Source organism: Carassius auratus, chromosome 42 (assembly GCF_003368295.1).
Source record: "Carassius auratus strain Wakin chromosome 42, ASM336829v1, whole genome shotgun sequence".
In the NCBI taxonomy this organism is placed as follows: Eukaryota; Metazoa; Chordata; class Actinopteri; order Cypriniformes; family Cyprinidae; genus Carassius; species Carassius auratus.
The window spans coordinates 16,452,871-16,478,070 of NC_039284.1; the positions used below are offsets into that span (position 1 = coordinate 16,452,871).

General features: G+C 36.5%; 1 protein-coding gene across 2 annotated transcripts; it reads right to left on the bottom strand.

Annotated features, from left to right (window-relative positions):
• Positions 1-1,440: 1,440 nt before the first annotated feature.
• Positions 1,441-24,253, bottom strand: LOC113060872 (NACHT, LRR and PYD domains-containing protein 3-like). Of its 2 annotated transcripts, XM_026230109.1 has the most exons (10): positions 24,090-24,253; positions 21,481-21,642; positions 20,523-20,684; positions 12,902-14,770; positions 11,378-11,548; positions 11,030-11,200; positions 4,914-5,087; positions 4,374-4,535; positions 2,921-2,967; positions 1,441-2,841 (listed from the first exon to the last, which is right to left on the bottom strand). In XM_026230109.1, exons 2-10 carry the CDS (start codon positions 21,627-21,629, stop codon positions 2,282-2,284), a joined length of 3,465 nt encoding a protein of 1,154 aa, XP_026085894.1. In that variant the 5' UTR covers positions 21,630-21,642; positions 24,090-24,253; the 3' UTR covers positions 1,441-2,281. The 2 variants fall into 2 exon arrangements, with proteins under 2 accessions (XP_026085894.1, XP_026085895.1); XM_026230110.1 differs by lacking the exon at positions 20,523-20,684.
• Between the last annotated feature and the right edge of the window lie 947 nt (positions 24,254-25,200).

Sequence of the window (25,200 nt, forward strand, 5' to 3'; positions counted from 1 at the left end):
TATATTACATTTAGCCAACTATGTGTACGTGTGTCTTGTTAAAAATGAACATTTAATCTAAAATGCAATTTTTTAGTTGTTGTTTCCTTAATAGTAGTTTCTGCGAGATTATCCACATTCCACTTCAATTAATTTATGAAAACATCTCGAAAACGAAATCCGGTTTATTCTTACAGGTGCACATCACAGATGTTATAAAATTAATATTACATTTTGCAACTCTAAAACATTAATATAATATTGTACTGAATTCATAGCCTATATTGACTTTATAAAATACCTCTGTGAGATATTTAAGATTTATCTTTGAAACATTTGTTCAGAAGAGTTCTCTGTGCTCATATATTCTAAATAGATTGACCTAGATACAGAACTGTAATTAATACCAATACTTAAAATGTCAAGTAATGTATAAAAACCTAATTGTGTGAAAAAAATTGAATTGTGTCGAATATTAATAGTCCATTTCAATAAGCAGGTGTCAGAGCCCTCTGGTGGTGAGATTAACGTGCTGCACTGGTTTACAGTTTGACCTTGAAATATCTCTGATTCAACATGTCCTGCAGATTATGAAAAGGACAATGGTAATAATAACATTTGAGGAAACGTCATTGTATATTTGTAATAAACAAGATAAAATGCATAATTTTAGAATAAAATATCAATACATAATACTGAGCTCAAGACATAAACAGATCATTGAATATATTTAGCTCTACATCTATGAGAGATTCTCAAACTCTGAGCACTGAGTCCCAGAAAGTCTAAATCTGACATGAGTTTGATCCACATCTTTAACTCTGCTGAACAATCAGACTGTGATTGTGAGAAGGAGTGATCAGAAAGAGATGTCATCCCTCCACACAGAGTGTAAGATGAGCTCCACAGTCTTTAACATTCGTGATGAAGTGTGTTTAGAAAAGGAGCTCTGACTCAAATATCAGTTACCATAGTAACAAAGCAAGCAGTTGCTAAAAACTGTTTCCTGTGAGTGAGAAACAAAATATTCTTGCAGGTGGAGCTCAGAGATTCAATAAGTTACTCTTAGAGCGAGACCGAGTGTCCACGGTGTTTAAATCATGTTTAAAAGTGTGGGTTTGCACTTTGCAGATCTGAACACAAGAAGAGAGACTATAACCTTCATAGCACACACACACACACACACACACACACACACACACACACACACACACACACACACACATGTACGCATGCATGCACACACACACACACACACACACACACACAAGCACACAAGTTTAGGTCTGTACAGGCCAGAGTTAGATCAGTTGTCCTGTGCTATAATTAAACAAAAATATAATAGCTAGTATAACTGCTGCAACAGCTAAAACACACCACATGCAGTTACTAAGGAAAATGAAACACTTAAATACATGATACATATTTCAAATATTATTTTATTGAATTATGTGTATGCTTGTCATGTTTAAAATTCAACTGATACACATTTGTTTTGTTTAGGTTAGTTAATGCATACAATGTCAATCAGTACTGTTTTTCTAAACAGTACTTGCAGTTAGATTATTGACATTGCCCTTCTAAATAACTCTAAAACACGTATATAAATCAGAAAGTAAGACTATAAATACAAATACCCTGAAAAATGTAAATGTAACTGAATAGACATAAAGGTTTGTAAGAAGACACAAATAATGCAGAACAAGGAAAGTTTACATAACCCAATGCTTCATATAGATTCAAATATATACTCGATTTAAAAAAGTACACGTCTTTATCTTTTAAACAAACAATGTACACAATATCTCGACAGAAAAAATATGTTAATTTAAAAATGTAAAAATGTTTCATATTTTCCAACTATGTCCCAACATTTTGGCAACACCAAAGACATAAAAACATGTCAATTCTGTAAAGTCCATTAAGTCAATAAATCAAAAATAGATTTGTGAAGGTATCTATACCATGAGCTCCACAGCATTTTAAATTTGTAATGAAATGTTTAGAAGATGAGTCCTGACAACTAGTAACAGTGTAATTGCTTGTTAAGAACTGTTTCCTGTGAGTAAGAAACTAAATCTTCCTCCAGGTGTCGCTCAGAGACTCAGAAAGACTAAAACTCTGCTGAGCCAGATTCAAATGTCTGTATAAAACACAATAGAAGTCTGTGGTGTATCTCATTCAGAGCGAAGTCAGTGTGTCTTTGATTCTACGTATATACACACTGAAATTAAGATTAGAAGAGAGAAACAGTTTTACAGTTGTGTGAATTAAAGACAGAGATAACGTGAGAGTGTTTCACTCAAGTGTGTCTCAATTGTTTCTGTTTCATCTCACACAGAGACACTGAAGAGCTATTATCAACCCCAAATCCAGCATAAACAGGTTCAGTGAATGAGGAGCTGAAAGTGTGTAAGGTTGTTGTTTTGTGTGTGTCAGAGATGCTGTAGAAGGACAGAGTGCCGGCCGACCAGTCCAGATACACTCCTACTCTGTTAGAGCGATATGGAGGGACAGATATAAATGTGATATTACTATTGTGACAGACATTGAAACTTTTATCAAAACAGTTCAGACTCCAGGACTTTTCATTTTGCCCAAACCTACAGTCATTACTCTTCCCTTTCCTGCTGATTTCTTTATATGTCACTGATATATTAACTGCAAACCCGCTCCATTCGACCTCCCAGTAACAGCGTCCAGTCAGACTCTCTCTACACAGAACCTGAGGATACTCTTCAAATCTCTCTGGATGATCAGGATACGGCTGCTTCTCTGTCACAAGCATCACCTTTCTGTTCTCCTCAGATAGTGTGAGACGGCTGTTTACTGTGTTTAAATCCAGTGTGAGATCACATGCATCTACACAAAGATGACAGATTATAACATTTATAACATTAAACAACGATCATGGTGTGTGTGTGTGTGTGTTTTGACCTACATTTCCATAGTCCTTTTGTAATCCTGAATTCTCCTCCATGATCCACACTATAAAAATTAAGGTAGTCACTAATTTTATATAATAATGAAGAAAAAGTAAAAACACCCACAAAGAAAGAAAGAAAGTAAAGCTGCTCTCATGAAATGAAAGAAAACCTACTGTTTCCTGAACAGAGAGGATGCAGCAAGAAATGTATCTTCCCCGAACTAAATGTGAATGAGGTGTCTGATGTCACTCTGCATTCTATCTAGCTTCTAGGAAATATCAAATTTGCATATAGCAGTTTTTTTTAAGCCTATTTCTTTTGCAACTAAGACACAGGAGCGAATAACACAATATAAAGAACAGCAATAGACAATATTTCACTAATAAACATGTACTGTAAATTCTGAATGATAACAATGGTGACCTCAATCAAAACAAACAATTTGAAGATGATATTGATTATTTTCACATTTTAGTAGATGTATTTATACACAAAGGCCATTTTGATGACTATAGCAACACTGCTTTAAATGAGATTAATTAAGAGATGAGAGGGTTTTAATGACTAAATGTTAAATGTTAAACTGTTAAAGTAATATCAGCACATGAATCACTCTCAGAAAAGTTGCATTTTGTTTGTGGATTAATTTTAATGAATTAGTAAGAAAATACTTTCCGTGCTAATGGCTAAAGTATTTTTTCATAAATATGTTTTATTTATTTAAAAATACCTGAATTGGAATAAAGACAATAGACAAACCATATATCGTTGTGTATTTTCTGGATTCATCTTTAACACTTTAAATTTTTTCTGTTAAACTGTCTGAATAGAAAGAAACATTTATTAAAAAGCTATTATCATTACATTTCCAAGGAGAGCGTTCTCATGTACAATACTTCCAATTTTCACTCATAAATGTGCCCTCTGCCTCAGAAAGGTAAGAAAAACATCATCAAAAACATCAAAGTTTAAACCTGTTCACCAAATCGAACTGAATCGTTTTAAACAGTTCGAGTCTCCAATACGCATTAACCCACAAATGACTTAAGCTTTCTTACCTTTCTGGACATGGACAGAATACCATTCACACAGTTTCAATGGAGGGACTGAGAGCTCTCGGACTAAATCTAAAATATCTTAAACTGTGTTCCAAAGATAAATGGAGGTCTTACGGGTTTGAAACAACATGAGGGTAAGTTATAAATGACATAATTTTGCTATTTGGGTGAACTAACCCTTTAATATAAAAGTAAACAAACAGTGAAATTCTAAGTAATCCACTCAATTATCAGAAATACTTCTTGAATGTAACTAATCTGTTTAACTAATTGTCAAGACACATCCTTATTTTTCTGTGTAGTATATATGTGTAAATATGTCCTGCATGCAGGGATCTATATGAGTTTTCAATTATTTTATACTGCACATATTTACACATGACATGATAAATGATAGTGTTGAACATACTTGAGTTTCTCCAGTCTGTAGTTTGGATTTGAGAGTAACTCGATCAATGATTGTCCTGGGTGATTGTAGCTCAGATCCAGTTCTTGCAAGTGTGAGGGGTTTGAACTCAGAGCTGAAGCCAGAAAAGAACAACCTTCCTCTGTCACCATACAGCCAGATAATCTACAAACACACACACAAACACTCAACATCACATCATCTGGGACAGGAGATCATCTTAAACACAGGAATTTTCAGATTCCTGCTTTAAATAAAATGATTCATTGATCAATGTTTCACCTTTCTCCAACAGTTTCAGTTCACTTTGAGTAACTCTGGGTTTACTGTTTTACTCTACATCATAGTGTTGATGGAGCATAATTGGTCTCAGTAACATTTTCTGTTTGTCTGTTTAACATTAGGCTTACGCAAACACAAACCAAAGACATCTAACACACTGTGGTCTGCTGATATATTACAAACAAACAGGAAATACAGGACCAGAGCAGAGGGCATCTTTAATATCATAACCAAGTTAATATATATATCTGTTTTTATTACCTCAGTATGTTGAGGTGACAGTGTGAACTCTTCAGCCCATCAGAGAGTAGCTTCACTCCTGAATCCTGCAGGTCATTGTTACTCAGGTCCAGCTCTCTCAGAGAAGAGTTTGATGATTGTAGTGATGACGATAAACTTTGACAGCACTGACCAGTGAGATAACAGTAAGCAAGTCTAAAACAGAGCATGAAGAATTGTTCAATAAAGATGAACACAGTGGGTTACAATAATGTTTTCTGTGTTGTGCATATGGTATTGATCACAACTAATATTTTATTCTTCATCAGGAGATTAACTTTGAAAATGTACTGACAATCACATGAAACTTGAATTAGGCCCAATCCCAATTCTATTTTATACCCCTTCCCCTGTGCCTACCCCTTCCCCTTGTCCCTTAAAACAGAGTGTCAAGGGGTAGGGGAGAAAATATTCCCCTAAGGATTGGGACAACAGTACTCATCACACGTCATCATTCGTCATCTAGCTCTTACAAAACACACATGTACTGGTGTGCATTAGAGCCTTTAATTATCGTTCTGTATTAATGAGCTGCTTACTGACACAGACACATATCGGAAATTGTGCAGCTCACACATCCAGGAGAAAATAAACTTGTCAAAGCTGCCCCACGACTTTTGTTAAATACAGTTTAAATACTGAATCGCTACACTATAGTTTTCCAGCGATGAGAGGATACAATCGTGTTTTTAAGTAAACTCACTCTAAAAAGATAAACGCACAGATGCGAATACACATAACTTCCATTTCTCTCTCTCTCTCTCTCTCTCTTGAATAGGCAATATTTGAGAAAATGGTTTAGCGATTTCTAATTATCGGGGGGATTAGCCCCCATCAGTGTCTACGGCAGTTATCGTACTGTTCAGACATATGCATATTTGCAAACATTTATTTGAGTAACCTGACCGTTAATATGAACTCACAATTGAATGTAACATAAAAAAATTATTACTTTTCGTTGGAACCTTTATTTATGCCAAAAAAGCTTACATTTATGTGTCTTTTTGTTCGCTGTAGCAGCCATGTTGCCAAGATAATTCACACCCCTTCGTTTGAAGTGTGGTCCCGAAAAATCTTCGTTTGAAGGGCTATTTGGCCTTAAGATAGGAGAAGGGCTAAGGGGTAGAATTGGGATTGGGCCTTAGTGTCTTACTATGAACATATGAAAGTTATAAAGTTGTTATATTAACATCATTTTCACAAAAATGTCTGTTGCTCAGCAGGTAAAACTTGTCCATGTTGGGAACACAACTTGACCTACAATAGACTATTAAGCACTATTATTTTGGGAATAGGCAAGTGGATAACCTCAGCCTTCAGTACCAAAATCGGGGGTAACTTTCAGAGTATGTAACCATAGTAACTTGCTCTCTGAAGATAACCTGCTCCGGAGTTTGTTGGAACAGGTTATGTTCCAGGGCTAGCACATTTGATCTACTGACAAGCCTTCAGTGGGTGTGACAGAAAGCGCAAAACATTAAATATTACAACATTTAATATGGCCTATTTTATATATATATATATATATATATATATATATATATATATATATATATATATACTATATATATTTGTGTGTGTGTGTTTGTGTGTGTGTGTGTGTGTGTAATTGACTTCACATCGTGGCCACATCACCACCTCGGTTATGCATTATTTTTCTAATAAATCTACGGCCCGGAGTCAATTATTTCCGCTTATACTACGGTTACCACACATCATGAATCGTGACATCGATCCAATAATTTATTTGAAGGGATTTGTCTGGTTTTTGTACTTAAATCACTATTGTGATTAGGATTATTTCTTCCGCATCACATCCAATGTCTCCATCCAATGTGTGAATTCTCTAAAAAGCTCTGTTATTACCTCGCTAGTGAGAAATGTCATATGTATATATATATATATATATATATATATATATATATATTAGGGCCGGGACTCGATTAAAAATTTAATCTAATTAATTAGAGGCTTTGTAATTAATTAATCGAAATTAATCGCATTTTAATCGCATATAAATATTTGACCTGAGAACAGTGAGAAGTAATTTTTTTTCACATGGATTTATAGTATACCATTGAATAATGACTGAATACATAAGCTTAAGCAACAAAATATTGTTTATTTTTGTTCAACCAAGTCTAGCAGACCAGTGCAATTTTTGCCATGAAGTGTAGCAATAGCATATTTAGAAACAATTTAGAAATAGTACATTTCAGAAATTCAGGAAGCTTATAGGTGCTGGAACCTTCTGTAAAGTGTTTTTTTTTTTTTTTTTTTTTTTAAGTAAAACACAATACTGTCAATTACATTCAGAACATTGGAAACACTGACTTTTAGAAAACATCTCTCTGTTGCTTCAGAGGCCATAACATACTAAGTATACAAACCTTGGCCAAAACAATAAAGAGTTCAACATAAACTGTTGCACCAACAAAATAATACATAGTTCAACATAAAGTGTAAAGTCCACGCTAGCTGCTATATGTTTAGCGTTGAGGTGATACTTGAGGCTCGATGTGCTGCTGCGGTGATGTGTGAACGCTAGTTGGTGCTCCAGTATAATCGGTCCGCCGAAACAAATCCAGTGAGAAACGTTCCGCGGTGCAAAAATAAGTTATTAAAAATGGGGGAATTTTTTTTCTGTAATTAATTAATCTTAGTTAACGCGTTATTTTTTGTGTAATTAATTAATCTCAATTAACGCGTTAAAGTCCCGGCCCTAATATATATATATATATATATATATATATATATATATATATATATATATATATATATATATATATATATATATATATATATATATATATATATATATATGTGCATATATATACAGTCAGCTTCCTCCTCCCTGATTATCATCGGCAACCCATCCTAAATCGCCGCCCTTCACCAGGCTCCCGACAGGAGTGGGTGTGTGAGAGGAGGGGGTAAATGAAACATTGCAGCTATAAATATTTGATCTTATAAATCTTACTATAAATATTTGATCTTACTTTTGTCCTGTACCTGAGGCTTCAGGGGGTTTTGAGGTTTTTTGGACTTTTAACTTTTAACAGAACACAATTGATTATTTTATTTCTTCCTAAATATCTGCTTCAGGATATATCTATGTGCTTTAAGGGATCATTATGTCTAGAATCATTTATCACTTTTTAGACAATTCTGCAAAATTCACAGATTTTACATTGATGGGATGAATTATGAATTAATCAGGGCTGCATTATGTAAATATTTATCCTATTTTATTGTAAACCAAATTAACTCTTTTTTAAACTCTTTTTTTAATGTCATAAATTGTAAATGACTACATTGTTTATGAATGATAACTTATTAAAGTTGTGGCCTAGTGTTTAGAGAGTTTGACTCCTAACCATATGGTTGTCGGTTGAGTCTTGGGCTGGCAATCCCACAACTTAGGTGCCTTTGAGCAAGGCACTGAACCCCCAACTGCTCCCCGGGCGCCGCAGTATAAATGGCTGCCCACTGCTACAGGTGTGTGTTCACTGCTGTGTGTGTGCACTTTGGCTGGGTTAAATGCAGAGCACAAATTCTGAGTATGGGTCACCCTACTTGGCTTTATGTCACTTCACCTTAAATAACATTATCTCAATGATATTCTAATATTTAACAATTATATTCTTAATATAATTTATATTCTTAAATTATGTTCTTAATCTACATTACATTATTCATACCTAATATTAAAGGGGGGGGGGGGGGGGGGGGGTGAAATGCTCGTTTTCACTCAATATCCTGTTAATCTTGAGTAGCTATTAGCTATAGAGTAGTACTGCACCCTTCATAACTCCAAAAAGTCTTTAGTTTTATTATATTTACAAGAGAAAGATAGTCTGTACCGATTTTTCCCGGAAAAACATGAGCGCCTAGAGGCGTGACGTGTGGGCGGAGCTAAAGAATCACGAGCGCGAATAGGCTTTCGCGTTTGGAAGCTGTGACACAGACCCAGAGGCTGAAATTTAACAAGAGCAGCATCAGCAAATGCGTCTGTATGTGGTATGTACTGAAACTGTATATATTTGCTTAGCGGTTTTGGAAAATGACTAAGTTCCACTTTATGTCGTCTTTTTTTTTTTTTTTTTTTAAGCTGTACATGTGGAAAGTGCAGTTTGATGACAATATCGCATGTTGTTTACTTGATGTGCTAACGCGCCGACAGCTAAGTTCACAACACAGAGATATTTGAAGCAGTTTTACTCACCGCCTGTGGTTCCAACACACGATCGTGACCCTTTTTCGTTGGGATTGCATCATCCTTAAGAAATAAACGATGTGCAAATGCGTCGTCAAACTGGGCCTTGTTTGTAAAACAAGCATCTTCGAAATGCAGGGAACAAACACAAACACTTGCACAACTCCATTGATGCTCTGTAAAAATAAACTCCATCCACTGGTCCCTTAATGCTGTTTCTCTTTTGGTAATCTGTGCAGGGTTGTCTTGCCCTGGCAACCAAAAACACACTTCTTTTGTGACATTTCGCGACGCTCTCGCTCTGATCAGTGAAATGTCTGTGCTGCTCAGCCTCGCTATACGGGAGCGCGCGCTCTTCCGGCAGAAGTGCCTCAGGACCCATATAAGGAAATTCCGCTCCATCTAACGTCACACAGAGCCATACTCGAAAAAAACTTTCCGAAACTTGTGACAAACCGGAAGAGTTTTTTTTGGAACAAAAATACTCCTTCAAACGTACAACTTAATTTTTGAAACTTTGTCCATGTTTAACATGGGAATCCAACTCTTTAACAGTGTAAAAAACTCAGTATGCATGAAATAGCATTTCACCCCCCCTTTAAATAATGATCTACCTAAAAATGTCTAAAAATATAATAACTATCTGTCTACCTAGCTCTTATAATTTGTTAAATATTATATTAATAGAAGCCAAACAAAAAAATTACATAAATAAAAAGATGCATATGCAGATGTCTATGCATACCCTTTAGCAACACAGTCCACTATCACAAGCTGAAAATGCTTTTCAGAAAACTATGAAGTTCACCTTATAAAATTTGTAATTACTAGACAGACACATGGATATTTTTTCCCATTCCTCCATGTAATTGGAGAGCTACTTGCATTAAACAGGTGGAAATGTTGCTTAATTCTTAATTGCTGCTATGTGCAGATGAGCTTCTCTACTAATTTTTGTTAAGTTGATTTAGTTTTATTTGCTATTAGTATTCTCCATACAACAAAATACATATGTGTTAATTCAGCTATGTGTAGGCCTTTTTCAATTATAGGCCAAATGGCCTCTCACATTGATTTGATACAGGCCACATAATTTTACCTTTACAGGACGATCCCATATTTTTTGGGACGGGTAGCAACCCTGATTTTCACTATACCTTATGTCTCTGTACAGCTAAACACTTGAGGCTTGCTAAAGAAAGACAGTGAACTGTCCCTACCTTTATATGATTCAATGTTATGTGACTATCAAAAATGTGAGATATCAAAGAAACCCAGATATCTCTAAATTCCAGAATTCAGGCCATTCTTGTTTGAATCACTTTTAATGTACTGCTTGCATATGTTGTATTTATAATCTTTTTTTAATGCATCAGACAAATGTTTTTAAATCTACAAGTAGATCAATCAGAAAAATTTTTGCAAACATGACTTTTCACACTGGTTATTTTACTTTTGTTCACATAGTGCTTCATAAAATGTCCTGTGCACAAGTAATCTTTTGGTTTATACTGCTCAGGAACAGTGCTATAAACAAATTCTTATTTTGTCTGTTTTCGGGAAGTTAAACGAAGGGGTTTTGCTTTCATTTGGAAACACGGTGTTGCAGAGACATGGACAACACTTCAATTACAGAAGCATCACCTTATTTGTTTATGTCTTTGGTCAGGTATTATGTTAATATGTTACAGTATGTATGTCATGGAGCAGTGTTCTCTGTTAGATAGAATAAATCCCTTTTGTGTGAGTCTATGAGCTTTGTATATTAGCAATCTTAAACAAAGATAAACAGACATTACACACTAAAGGATAAAGACATTAAAAAGCATCATATGGCCCATTTAATTTCATATCCAAGTGAACCTTAATCTGTTTATCTTACCTCAGTATGTTGATCTGACAGTGTGAACTCTTCAGTCCATCAGACAGAAACTCCACACCTGAATCTTGTATGTTATTGTGACTCAGGTCCAGCTCTCTCAGTGAGTTTGATGATTGTAGAGATGAAAACAAACGTTTACAGAACTGACCAGAGAGTTTACAGCATGACAATCTAAATAGAACAAAGTACAAATATTATCATGTATCTTTTCAAAACATGCAGTTCCTGATATTTTGTCTAGTGCTTTTTACTCAAAAGTAGCTGTCTCATATTTTGAAATGCATTGATAGGACAATAAGTCAACTTATTGTCTCTGGATCAAATTATATTTTAGAGAAGATCCCAGACCTCAGTATGTTGAGTTGACAGTGTGAACCCTTGAGTCCATCAGAGAGCAGCTTCACTCCTGAATCCTGCAGGTGATTGTGACTCAGGTCCAGCTCTCTCAGTGAGTTTGATGATTGTAGAGATGAAAACAAGCTTTTGCATAACTGAGTAGTGAGATTACAGTCAGCAAGTCTATAAAATAGAATGAAATATGATCCAATAAAAAGAGATATACAAAACACAAATGTACACATACGTAACACTGTTCAGAAAGATAGACTGCCCAGTTACAGTCGAAAAGTCTAAACTTTGAGATGTTCCTGTCTGTGGGGTCACAGATGAGTCTCTGCATAATGTTAGGAAAGTTAGGAAAGAGTTTATATTATTATTATTATTTTGATCCCTTGTGCAGCAAAGCAGTTGGGCCTCATTTATAAATGTTGTGTAAAAACATAAAACATAAAACCTGCACTGAAAGAGGTGTACACCATTTCCGACACAAAAGGTGGGATCTAAATATTATTTGGCCAGTGGAAATAAATGATGTAAAAGCCATTTTGGTCTTTCCTTTGAATTGTTATTTACAGGTATGTCCATTAGGGGTCACTTGGTTGAATGTTCGCAAAATATAGGTGGGAACCTTCCTTCAGGTAACAGGTGTTGCTGGAAGGAAGGTGCACACAGTTTTTGAAAGCTTCGCTGGTGGTGAGCCACTGTACCACTCAATGCAAGTCATTTACTGGTGGTTTTACTGACTGTTTGTTTGGATTCCTGCCTACATGTAAATGAAGACTGGTAACAGTAAAATAAATCTTCAAGCATTTAGCATTTTAACATCTTGTGTGGACCTTTCAGTTAGTACTAATCCAAGCATATGCGTCCATTTACAAACATCCCTCAGATGCTTAAAGTATTAGACTTGGCCGCTTACAAATTAGATAAATTCTATTATAAAATATGGAGGTTGCTCTCTGACTGTGCACCACAGCCTCACACGCACCACAGTTATGTTTGAGATAATTTTATTTTAAATGCCATAATGTCAGCTGAAAACAATTGCAATTGTGTTTTAAAATACAACAAGAAGCATCAGGAAACCATTTAAAGAGGCACGTTCAGTGGTCAGTAAAATGATCTCAAATGTATGGCACACTCTCTTCATTTTATCAAATGATAATAATCACACCTATTCATTTTATAACCCATCTACTAGCATTTTATTAAAACTATACCCCCTTTAATTCGGGTGAGAACGTTTTTTTTTGTGGGTTTTGCACCTCCTGTCATACCAGTGACTGCGCTGCTGCAATAGGAGCATTTTGCAGCATATAGGTTAACCATTAATCGATTAATTGATGGTTAATTTAAATGATGGTCGATCATGAAAATGATCGAAAATTGACATCCCTAATTGCCATGTCAAAGAAAAGTGTGTCATGATTTGACAGAGAAACTACAATACTGTGTCTGAACAAAGCAGAATTTTTTTTTAAAAGAGACAAATTTTTTAGACAGTTTTTTATCCCCAATCACAAATGTACTCACAGAGCTTTTCTGCAGTTCACCACAGCTGGTATCAGTCTCCATCTACCCTCATCTGATGTGTTGTATTTCTTCAGATCAAACTCATCCAGCACCTCCTCTGATATCTGAAGCATGTAAGCTATAGTTGAGCATTGACCAGGAGAGAGTCGTTTCATTGAGCAATTCTCTGATTGCACAAACTCCTGAATCTCTCTGTACAAAGTCTGATCCTTCATTTCCATCAGACAGAGGAACAGATTGATGTATTTCTCAGCTGAGAGACATGCATTACCCCTGATTTTGTCTTTAATGTACTGTGTGACTCTTTTGATGGTCTCTGAGCTGTTCTCTCTGTGTGTCAATAGATCCTCTAAGAGTCTCTGATTGGACTCCAGTGAGACGCCCATCAGGAACCGCAGGAAAAGATCCAGGTGTCCATTTTCACTCTTTAAGGAATTATCAACTGCTGGTGTTAGTAGCTGATGCAGATTGTATTCCCTATGGTAATGCTGATAATCTTCTTTCAAAAACAACTTTAGTGTTTTCTTATTCTTGTCTACATGGGAGTAAAACACAAAGAAAGCAGCTAGAAACTCCTGAAAGCTCAGATGTATGAAGCAGTAGACTTTCCTCTGATGAATCACAGATTCCTGCTTAAAGATCTCAGTGCACATCCCAGAATACACTGAGGCGTCAGTGGCGCCTATGCCGCTCTCAATCAGGTCCTCCTCATAGAACATCACATTGCCCTTCATTAGCTGTTTGAAAGCCAGCTCAGCAAGTTTCAAAATCAAGTGTCTGTTGGACTTAAGGAGTTTCTCTGGATCTCTCTCATCATACTTCTGATTCCTCATGCAGATCTGAGTCAGCAGAAAGTGGATGTACATTTCAGTCAGAGTTTGAGGGATTTCTGCACTGTCATCTTGTTTCAGGAGGTTCTGAAGCACTGTGGCTGAGATCCAGCAGAAGACAGGGATGTGACACATGATGTGGAGGCTTCTTGATCTTCTAATGTGTGAGATGATTCTGCTGGCTTCATGCTCATCACTGATTCTCTTCCTGAAATATTCCTCTTTCTGAAGCTCATTGAATCCCTGAATTTCTGTCACACGGTTGATGTATTTTAAGTGGATCTGACTGGTTGCTGCTGGTCTGGAGGTTATCCAGATGAGAGCAGAGGGAAGCAGGTCTCCTCTGATGAGGTTTGACATTAACTCAGCCACTGATGAAGACTTATTCATATCAAGGACTCTCTCATCATCTGAAAATGTCAGTGGAATTCTGCTTTCATCCAGACCATCAAAGATGAACACAACTTTACTCTCTTCAAAAATCTTTGAGTCCAGATTTTGAAGTTCAGGATGAAAGTCCAGCAGAAGTCTGTGAAGACTGTACCGATGATCTTTAATCAAGTTCAGCTCTCGAAATGGAAGCACAAACATGAAATCTACTTCCTGGTTGGCTTTTCCCTCGGTCCAGTCCAGAATGAACTTCTGCACAGAGACGGTTTTTCCAATTCCAGCGATGCCTTTAGTAAGAACAGTCTTGATTTTGTCTTTCTCCCCACATCCTGGTTCATGTAAGGGTTTAAAGATGTCATTGCAGCAGATTGGAGTGTCTTTTGTTCTGGCTGTTTTCTCCATCTGTAAAACCTCATGTTCTTCATTCACCCTTTCACTCTCTCCTTCTATGATGTAGAGCTGTGTGTAGATCTTGTTCAGGTGGATTTGATTCCTTCCGTGTTTGGATCCTTCAGATAAGCTCTCATGCCTGGTCTTCATGCTGGCTTTGTGTTGGTCTTTGACTATCTGTCTGATGAGGGTCTGAAGGTCGGAGCTAGTGTAGGTCAGATTGGGCATCACTGATCTGATCACATCATCTCTCTGCACTCTGCAGAAACAGTGAGATTAATAGAAAAACTGTGAATTAAAAATAAAGAAAATCATTCAAATATTCAAGCATTTCCAGAGCTGACAGCCTTGGGGGCAGCGTTTAGACATGTAGCATTGCTACATAGATTGGGTCCCCTACAGCAACCATTCAGCACCAAACATTCAAGCCAACCTAGTTATTTTAAAATCTTTGTCTGGAATTTAATAATACTGACCTACTACTTTTGCTATTGGTTTTTACCACTAGGTATCCACGTATTTAATCAGAAACCTACCCATAGCCACGGGAGCATATAGGTTCCGTTTGTTCGAGATGTGTCATTCTACAAAAGTACTGTTTGTTCTTTAATGTCATACGCCGATCAGTCTGCACAGCACAAACAAGCTTTTTTTATTTAGGGTGCCGGGGTGTGGTGCCACGGTGGGAGATTTTAAACAAAATCCTACTATTAAACAGCCAAAACATTTATAAATGAACATACAAATGAATAAAGACAGAAATATTTGAGAACTAATATATTTTCTTATTTAAAGGGAATTTTACTAAGAATTAACTCAAACTTATGCACCATTTATCCTCTGTATCATAATCAATATCATGGTGCAACCTCTAGATGGCTGTATAGCCCTACATATAAATACATATAAATGGTTTGCTGCAGAGTGAAAACTTACAACACAAAGCACATTACTTGTATAAGGTTATTCATTGATATATTTTCAGACATTATTAAAAATACATTTAGTAAAAATTTTAATTTAAATGTTGATTTGAAGTGTCAATTATTATTATTATAGTCAAATCTGGCAAAGACAGCATTTTATTAGGTTAGTCATACTAGCTACACCGTGATCAGTCACAATTAATATTGGTTCAGTGTGACCGGGGCGTTATTTTAAAAACATAGAATTGAGTGTTTACATACCATTAACAAAAACGTTCTGTGGTCAAGATGTGTATCCTATTTGAAAAAATCTGCATCACAATCAGCAGCTGGTAAATTGCGATTCCAGTAGCTTTAATGGCATGTTGAAATGACTATAAAAAGCATCGATGGTACTAATCTTGCAGAAATAATTTTGCGGAAACCGATAAATAAGCCATAATTTTGTTTTATTTGTAACTCTTGGTTAGATACATTTATAATTTCTATTGCGTTACCACTAGTACTGTTACTGCTAACAAAAGAGTTCTTTGGGGGCCCCAAAAGTGTGTGGGCCCTTAGAATTGTCCTAGCTTCCCTCACTTATCCGTGCCCCTGACAATAATTGCAAAAATGGCAAAAAATGTAATCTTAAAGCTGCAGTGCATAACTTTTGGTGCTCTAGTGGTTAATAAACATAACTGTGTGTGTCTTGCAGAAGAACATTATAGCCAGAGATACTTCTCTCTGTTTATGTCTATTGTGAATCATGCAGGTACTGGGCTACTCCACAGCGGTACCTACCCGAACCAGTCTAAATATTCTGAATATAAACACTTATTATAGGTGTGCCATAGTGATTCAGGACAAGTCAAATACACATTTAGAAAAATTGATTCATGTGCCTCGTTTACACTGCCAGTTAAATGTGACCCAATTCTGATGTTTTGCTCATATGTGACACAGATCGGATCTGTTCTAGGAGAGTGTAAACGGGGGGGAAAACACATGCTTTCGGATATTTCAAGATCAGTTTCAGGTCTCATTCATATGTGGAAATAAATCTGAAATAAATCAGATATGTGCCAATGCGACTGTCATGTAAACAGGCAGACGGGATTTTCTGAGGCATTGCGTTCCCTTTCAGTCGGTCACGTTCTACATTATGTCAGAAAGAGACTGACGAATGGGATCTCACCCAAGAGCCCAATCACCTTCGAGTAGTTACAAAACGAGCCAATGGTACGCTGAGTACCCTGGCCTGTGGAATTTGCATCACAAGCTCTGCCCCGCAGAGCGGGTACTGTATTTTCCAGACTATAAGTCACACTTTTTTTCATAGTTTGGCTGGTCCTGCGACTTACAGCCAGGTGCGACTTATTTATTAAAATGAATTTGACATGAACCAAGAGAAATGAATTAAGACAAATGAACCAAGGGAAAACATTACAGTCTACAGCCGCCAGAGGCCGCTCTATACTGCTCAGTGCCCTGTAGTCTACACTGAAGACATAGAGCGCCCTCTCGCGGCTGGAGACGGTAATGTTTTCTCTTGGTTCTTGGTTCTAAATAAATGCGACTTATAGTCCAGTGCGACTTATATGTTTTTTTCCTCGTCATGACGTATTTTTGGACTGATGCGACTTATACTCAGGTGCGACTTAAAGTCCGAAAAATACGGTATATAAGGAGCAGCGCGAGCAACTCGCATTCAAGCTTTCGCTTCGGAGCCGAGCACATTGCTTGCTGCTTTCACCGGAGTGTTTACAAGCGAGTCAGCTGGTGTTGATGTGACGGTGCAATTCAGCGGTTCGTCTGGGTTTCCTGCAGTCAGCTCCTGCGTTCCCCTGAGCACTTCAGCGCCACTGAAGGAGCTTTATCTCTCACAAAAGAGTAACAGGTTGATTTTGCGTCTTTTTAAAGACGTTATTTCGCCTGTGTGTTTCTGGGTGTGGTCGACATATCTCTCCTTGTGACGGCCGCAATCGCTGTCTCACATATCTGGGCTTTCAGCACGCTGACAATACGTTCATGGATGACTCATGTTCTCATTGCGGTGACATGACCATCTCGGAGTTAAGATCGAGAATCGATTACCTTAAAGGTACAGAGTCCCCTCTGCCACACTCCGTACTAGCTCCTCTTCTCGGCTGGTGGCCAGGGGGATCTGAGGGTTACCGTGTGGGCTTCAACGATGAGCCAGCCTCCTCGGGCCACACCCCCCTCACAAACGCCGCAGCCGGTTGAGTTTCTGGATGAGTTCAGAACTCTTGACTGGCTTGACTGGAATCCTCCACCCTGTCCCAAGCGCTCGAGGCTGGATGACTGGTTCCTGGGGGCTGCTCGTGCTGATCGCCAGCACACCCTCTGGTTCCTTTCTTTCAGGAAGTGCACCAGGAAGTGACCAGTTAACGGAAGGCACCTTTAACTGCCCAAAACCGTTCTAGAATTTCCTCCACCTTCAATGCTCTCGATTGTGGAGTGGCCAAGGGTTATGCTGGGATTCCCCCAGTGGAGCGTTCTGTTGCGATGCAACTGTGTCTGCAGAGCAGCTCCGCATGGCGGTCCCAAGCTCCCTCCAAGGCCTGTAATTTCTCATCCACGCTTGTGGCTAAAGCTTACAGAGCTGCGGGCCAGGCCACTTCTGCCCTGCACGCCATGACTTCCCTTCAAAAGCAGACCAAGCTGCTTAGCAGCTGCACGGGGGCAGTGCTGACCTGGGGTTTTTTCACGAGGCGAGCGCTGCTACCGACCTCGCTCTCCGGGCAACGAAGGTTACTGCGGGTTCCTTGGGTCAGGTGATGTCCACTTTGGTGGTCCAGGAGCACCTCCACGGCGACGCAGTAGAGAAGTTTGCCCAGCAGTTCTCTGCCGCCCAGAAGCAACGGGCATGCTGCGTCAGGCTCCTGGACAGGACCCCAACTTAAGTGGCATGTCAATTGCCTCGAGTTGCTCGCTGTACGGTTTGTTCTGCACTGCTCCAAGACCCTGCTCAAGGACAAGCACGTTCTGGACAACGGGCAACACTGCGACCGTGGCGTACATCAACTGTTTGAACGGTCTACGCTACGCTACGCTATGTCACAACTCGCTATTGTGGAGTCAGAAGCATCTGAGGTCTATTCGTGCCATTCACATCCTGGGCAGGCTTAATCGTGCAGCCGACGAGCTCTCACGGCAGCAGTCTCGCCCCGGGGAATGGAGACTCCACCCCCAGTCGTGATTTGGGAATGCTTCGGAGATGCTCAGGTAGACCTGTTGCCTCTCCGGAAAATTCCCACTGCCAGTTGTTTTACTCCCTGACTGAGAGCACCCTTGGCACGGACGCACTGGCACACAGCTGGCCACTGGGTCTGCGCAGGTTTGCGTTTCCCCCAGTGAGCCTTCTTGCACAGGCGTTGTGCAAGATCAGGGAGGATGAGGAGCAGGTTCTCATGGTTATGCCTTTTTGGCTCAGCCGGACCTGGTTCCCCCAAACTTGTACGGAACAGAACGTCTCCGTTCCCTCCTTCAGGGAACGAGGGTTACATATACGTAACTGAGACGTTCTGTTCATCATTAAAACTGCGAAAATGTTGTACTTCTCCGGTGTTTAGCGACGTCATATTTGACCCGTGCTGGCAAAATGATTGTAAATTTGCACAGGCTATTTTGAACTACATTTTGCAGCGGACTGTCACCCGAAGTGCTTGCATATATTGGTGCGCGATCCTGACACACACACACACAATTACAGTATTTCAGAATTCACGCAAACATAATCTGTTTTGTTTTAAGTGAACGCTTAGGGAAATGTTGGAAGAAAACATCTGATGTGTAACATTATATTAGATCCATGCATTACAGTATAGGACGTCTGTATCATGATCATAATGTTAATCTAACAATAAAAGAAAAGAGGGAATCACGCGCTGCACTTCACTGAACTACTTTTGTAGTTTTAATAATCAATTTAATCGTAATCTAATGAACACACTTAAGTTATTTTTACATTTGATTGTGTTTCGTACATGAATGCTTTAGTTTAGATAAAATTATAAAGGTAATGCATATTTTTCTTTCTAGACTATTTGTTCTATGCCTACTGTTTTTTTTTGTATCTGTTCTTATTTATAATAGCAAATATAAAATAAAAATAGCTGGATTATTAATATAGTAATTAAGAATAAGAAAAAAAGAGGACTTCACTATCGACTTCAAATATCGATTCCAACAAATCATAAATAATTTTGAAGAATTTCAAATTTTCCCCCAATATTAATTATTCACTTATTTATTATTGCTCACTGAGACTCATTTTGTCAGCAGAAGTCACATAAGTCACATTATTCTCATGAGGAGCATGTGAGGCATTAAATGACAACAATGCATGCACAATGTTTCAGATGGCATGGTAAGTGTAAACACATGAATCAGATAGAGGTCACAATTGAAAGAACGTGTAAACGGACAGCCAAAAATCTGATATAGTCAACAAATCAGAACTGGGCATCAAGACCTGCAGTGTAAACGAGGCCATGGTGTACTCGCTTATTATATCAAATTTTTACATTTTTTACATTGTTATTATTGCAGAATAAACCCCAACAGGTTGATCAGGGCCCAGGTGTGAAGTGTGTAGCAAAGAAAAAATAAGGAATATTCAATACTATAATTGTGGATAATTGTGTTCCCTTTAAATATCACAACACATCATATTTATGACCCTGGAGCACAAAACCAGTCTTAAGTCTCTGGGGGTATATTTGTAGCAATAGCCAAAAAAACATTGTATGGGTCAAAAGATAGATTTTTCTTTTATGCCAAAAATCATTAGGATATTAATAAGTAAAGATAATTTTCCATGAAGTTATTTAGTAAATTTAATGTTGTAAATATATGAAAACTTAATTTTTCATTACTAATATGCATTGCCAAGAACTTAATTTGGACATCTTTAAGGGTGATTTTCTCAATATTTCTTTTTTTGAAATTTGCACCCTCAGATTCCAGATTTTCAAATAGTTGTATCCCAGCCAAATATTGTCTGTTGATGTATAAATATTAATTTCGGAAAAATTGACAGTTATGACTGATTTTGTGGTCCAGGGTCACATTTATACTCACTCAGGCTCAGAGGTCTTTGCTCCATCACTGAACTGAATGGGATTATCCATGGATGTGTCACTCTTCACAGACACACAGCTGGGTTCTGGAGCTGCTGCTTCATGTGTGTGAACATCCGCCTCCTCTTCTCTCTTCTCACAGAGACTCATTTCACAGGCGTTGCTTTAGAATGAAACAAAAATACAATTAAAATACACCTTTAAATGAAATTTTAAGACACACAAAAAAAACTTTAAAAGAATGTTTAAGAAACAATTAAATTCTTGGATGTGTTTTTTGAATTTATGAATTCTTGTCAGTTACACTAATGCCATATAATATCAAAATAAATATAGTTTCTTTCTTGTCTATTTCCCATTCCATACCAATTCTGAAAACAAAATAGAAAATTTAAACAAAATAAAATCTTTTTTTTTCTTTTTTTCATACTTGTGCAGCAACGAGTGATAACAGGTTTTTGTAAACTCAGTCTAAACAGAGGACAAAACTTTACACAATTCCTCTGATCATACAGTATGTCTAGACACCAGAGCCAACTTAGAATGAACTTGGACTCAATAAATATATCACAGAAATTGCTTTATACATTACTTGCATAATTTGTATAACACATTTAAGGATTATTCATTCTGTTACTGGGGTGTATGTTTTGGTGCCTTACTGGAATCCTCCGTATTCAGTTATTTGTATATTATATTCTGTATATTTTATACTATCTTACTGTCAGTTATACTGCAGTTATATTAAAACTTATTAATATACATTGCTAAGACCTTCATTTGGAAATCTTTAAGGAAGATTTTCTCAATATTTAGATTTTTTTTTCCTGCATCCTCAGATTCCAGATTTTCTAATAGTTGTATCCCAGCCAAATATTGTCTGTTGATGTATAAATCTTAATATTGGAAAATTGACGCTTATGACTGATTTTGTGGTCCAGGGTCATATTTATACTCACTCAGGCTCAGAGGTCTTTGCTCCATCACTGAACTGAATGGGATTATCCATGGATGTGTCACTCTTCACAGACACACAGCTGGGTTCTGGAGCTGCTGCTTCATGTATGTGAACATCCGCCTCCTCTTCTCTCTTCTCACAGAGACTCATTTCACAGGCGTTGCTTCAGAATGAAATAAAAATACAATTAAAATACACCTTTAATTGAAATTTTAAGACATACAAAAAAAAACTTTAAAATAATTTTTAAGAAACAATTAAATTCTTGGATGTGTTTTTGGAAGTGGCAAATTGAAAATTCATGTTGTTTCTATTTTTAATAAATATAAATAAATATTTAACAGATTAAACATATTGCCAATAGACAATTATATTAATTCATGTTTTGTCTATTTTCTTAATGAATATTAGCTGGTTGGTTAAATGATTTGAAATGAAATAATTTCTGATATGGATAGTCAAAGTTTATGGCTTTTACGTTATTTTCTGGTTAAAAGTTTATTTTTAAAATGTTGTGTACATGTGTTTGTACAGTGAATGATGAATCAGGAAGTCTTCATTGTAAAAAAAATTTACATTCCCAACTCAAAATTTTCTAGTGACAGGTCACATCTAAATTTATTTATTTATTTTACAGTGTTGTACAGTAGGCTCAGTCAGTACTCCTACTCCCATATATGAAATACAGGGAATACAATGGAATAGTGGATTACTTTTTTATATGCCAGTGTCAATAGAAGCAGTAGAAAATAAAATACAGTTTCAGCTTTCTCTGCACCTTGTTTTTGAACTTTTAATACATATGAGCTGAAAATCAAAATTACAGAATCAGCATTCAAGACAATATTGCAAAACATTATATTCAGAAGGCATTTTGAGTTGTTTTAATAAATAATTCACCATTATAATTAATTGCTAAATGAAAGACAAATTGTTTTTTTTTAAATTATCCATTCTTTTTCAAAACAGGTAGAGTATGAATTGAATGGAGGTTTACAGGAATCTGTACCCTTTTGTGCTCATTTCATTTAGAAGAAATCACTCATAGCATTCAGATAAATAAATACAGTTCTGACATATATAACCAATTTAATACTACTTTACACAATAGTTCAGTTTCTCTTTCAGTTTGACTGAGTTTTTTAAATCATATTTTGTGTCCTAATGTTGTTCACATTTTTTTTATGCAGTCAGACTGCCAAAAAAATACTTTCATTTGTGTCTGAAACTGACTGAACTGGTTTCTGCTTTCTCAAGCAAGAGGGGCAAAAACTCAAAAAGACAGAATAGCCCAGGAACACACAAATATTTACTTTATTTCTCATAATTAAGCCTTTATCTCTCACAATTATGATTTCTTTCACATCCTGTTTTCTGTTGACATCTTATTTTGGTCACATTATTGAGTTTAAAGTATGAAGTAACATTTATTTTATTTTATTTATTTTAAATCTGAAATGTAAACAGGCTTCCATGGTTTAGTGTTGGTTTGAGAATCAGCATTTAGGACCAACAATGCACACAGTCAAACAAAATGTATCCTAGTATCTTAGATCATAAGATTGTGATGCTTTGAATTTAGAGTTCTTCCTTTTATGAGCAAAATTGCTGAAATAGTTTCAGGGTTTTTTTCATAACCAGATCAGCCAGTTTTCTCAGCTTGTTTTCTTATCTTATCAAGAAAAAAGGGAGCAGAAAAACTATTTTGATCATTGTCAGGTAAACCAGTTTTCTTCCTTTTTCATGTCGCACACATAAAGAGAGAATTGACAGTTCACAATAAAAAATCAAAAACTTTAAATGATATTTCACTTTGTTAAATTACTGTGATTATGTTATCAAGACATGAATTGCATAATTAGTGGGTTGAGACACTAAATTTACTAAATTAGAAGTGTCTATTTTTCTGCATGTGATTATTAAAAAAAATAATGAATTTGAGTGCAAATCCCCATTGGGTTCCTTAATGTTCATTGTGTTACACACAAAAATAACATTATTATATTTATATGGCATTATATTTAATACATTAAGCTAAAAGCAAGTAAGAAGGTGGGATAATTGTATTCTCTTTACATTACACATCATTCTCACTCAGGTTTGTAGACCATTGAACTGAGGGGAATAATCCACAGACTCGACACTCTTCATAAACACATAGTTGGACTGCTACTTTCTCTTCTCATAGAGACTCATTTTACAGGCAATGCTACTTTAATAACAATAAAACATACAACTGAATTAACTTCTTTGGACAAATAATAATAATAAAAAAGAAAACTGTATGAATTCTTATGTCACACAATATTAAAATATATAGTAAAACAACTAAACTTTCCAGAAAGTCTCATAAAGATATTTGAGCCACAAAGCTTTGGATGAATAACCAACATCAAAAACTGTTCAACTCAACTCTCAGTTCAAGTTTCACAAACAACTCCTAGAATCAATCTGAAACTTAAAAACTGCTGAGAGTAAGAAAAAAAATCTCTTTACTCTTTAAATACTCTTATTTAAACATTTACATTAAACCTCTAAACATTTACACATGCAGATTCATACTGATTTACCAGTGCATGAGAACGAAAGAAGAAATTTGTTCAAACCTACCTCTGTCTCAACAATGAAGAACAACAAACACAAACTTCATTCAGTTCAGAAATCCATTCTGTCTATATAGGCACATTAAACTGATCTAGTCCTAAACTGATTTACTGTATATTATTCACAAACAGCTTTTCTCTCCCAGTGTGGTTTGTGTTACCTTTGACAAAGTTGAAGTAGTTCCTTGTTGACAAACAGGTTCAACAAGTTCAGTTGTACTTAAGAAACAATGCTGGACATTTGTAAAACACCTAGCCAAGTGAAGCAGTTTTCTTTACTTCTGAATGTGTCCACATCCAATGCAAATACAAACCCAAAGGTTTGTTTACAATATTCTCAAGATGACAACAGCATATGAACACTGTGTGAACATTCAAAGGTTAAGTGGTTTTCTACCTTTTATGTCCAACTCTATTCCAGGTTTGTGATTTCATAAATTGATGGCTATATATAGTAATTTAATTATATATACTTTTTGGATAACAATTAATGTCATCATAATGTCTGTATAGTTGCAGAATACTCAAACACACACACACAATATTTAACCACTGAATATATTTAATTCAGTAAAATAGCATATGGTGCCAAATTACCATGGTATAGTAATGGTAATGTTTAGTCCTGAAATAAAATGCATCTCAGTGCAGTCTTAACATGTCTGTCTTTATTTGTCTTAACAATACAACTCCAGTTTGTTTTTCTTCTTTCTTAATTGCCCTGTATCCAACACATGACACTTCACCATCTAGTGGCTTGCTCGAGTAACAGACACAATCAATTGATATCATCACAGGCAAATACCATGGTACATTTATCAGTGGAACTGAATTAACACTAATTAATTTTTATTAATTACTACTGTTACTAATGTTAAACCATATTGTTATCATGCTACTTTTCCTTTAGTGTTATCATTTTGATACTCTTTTGAACATATAGGCCTATGTCTTTGTCCTACAGTCATTCAAAAGCAGCGTGTTTAACTTGTTAAAAGACTTTCTTTATTGCTGTCAGTTGCATTTGCAGGTTTGGTTTCAGTTTAGGTAAATATTCACTTTATCCAATGCTCTTTTGATCTTGTTCAATTAACAGCAGCAGAAAACGGTTGTCAGAC

Bases quoted from the DNA above. Each gene is read 5' to 3' on its own strand.
- LOC113060872 (XM_026230109.1), bottom strand. From the start codon at position 21,629: ATGAGTCTCTGTGAGAAGAGAGAAGAGGAGGCGGATGTTCACATACAT. The intron at 20,685-21,480 runs GTGAGTATAAAT...TTCATTCTAAAG, and splicing joins GCAAAGACCTCTGAGCCTGA to CAACGCCTGTGAAATGAGTC. The intron at 4,536-4,913 runs GTAATAAAAACA...GTGTGTTTGTAG, and splicing joins TGTCACCTCAACATACTGAG to ATTATCTGGCTGTATGGTGA.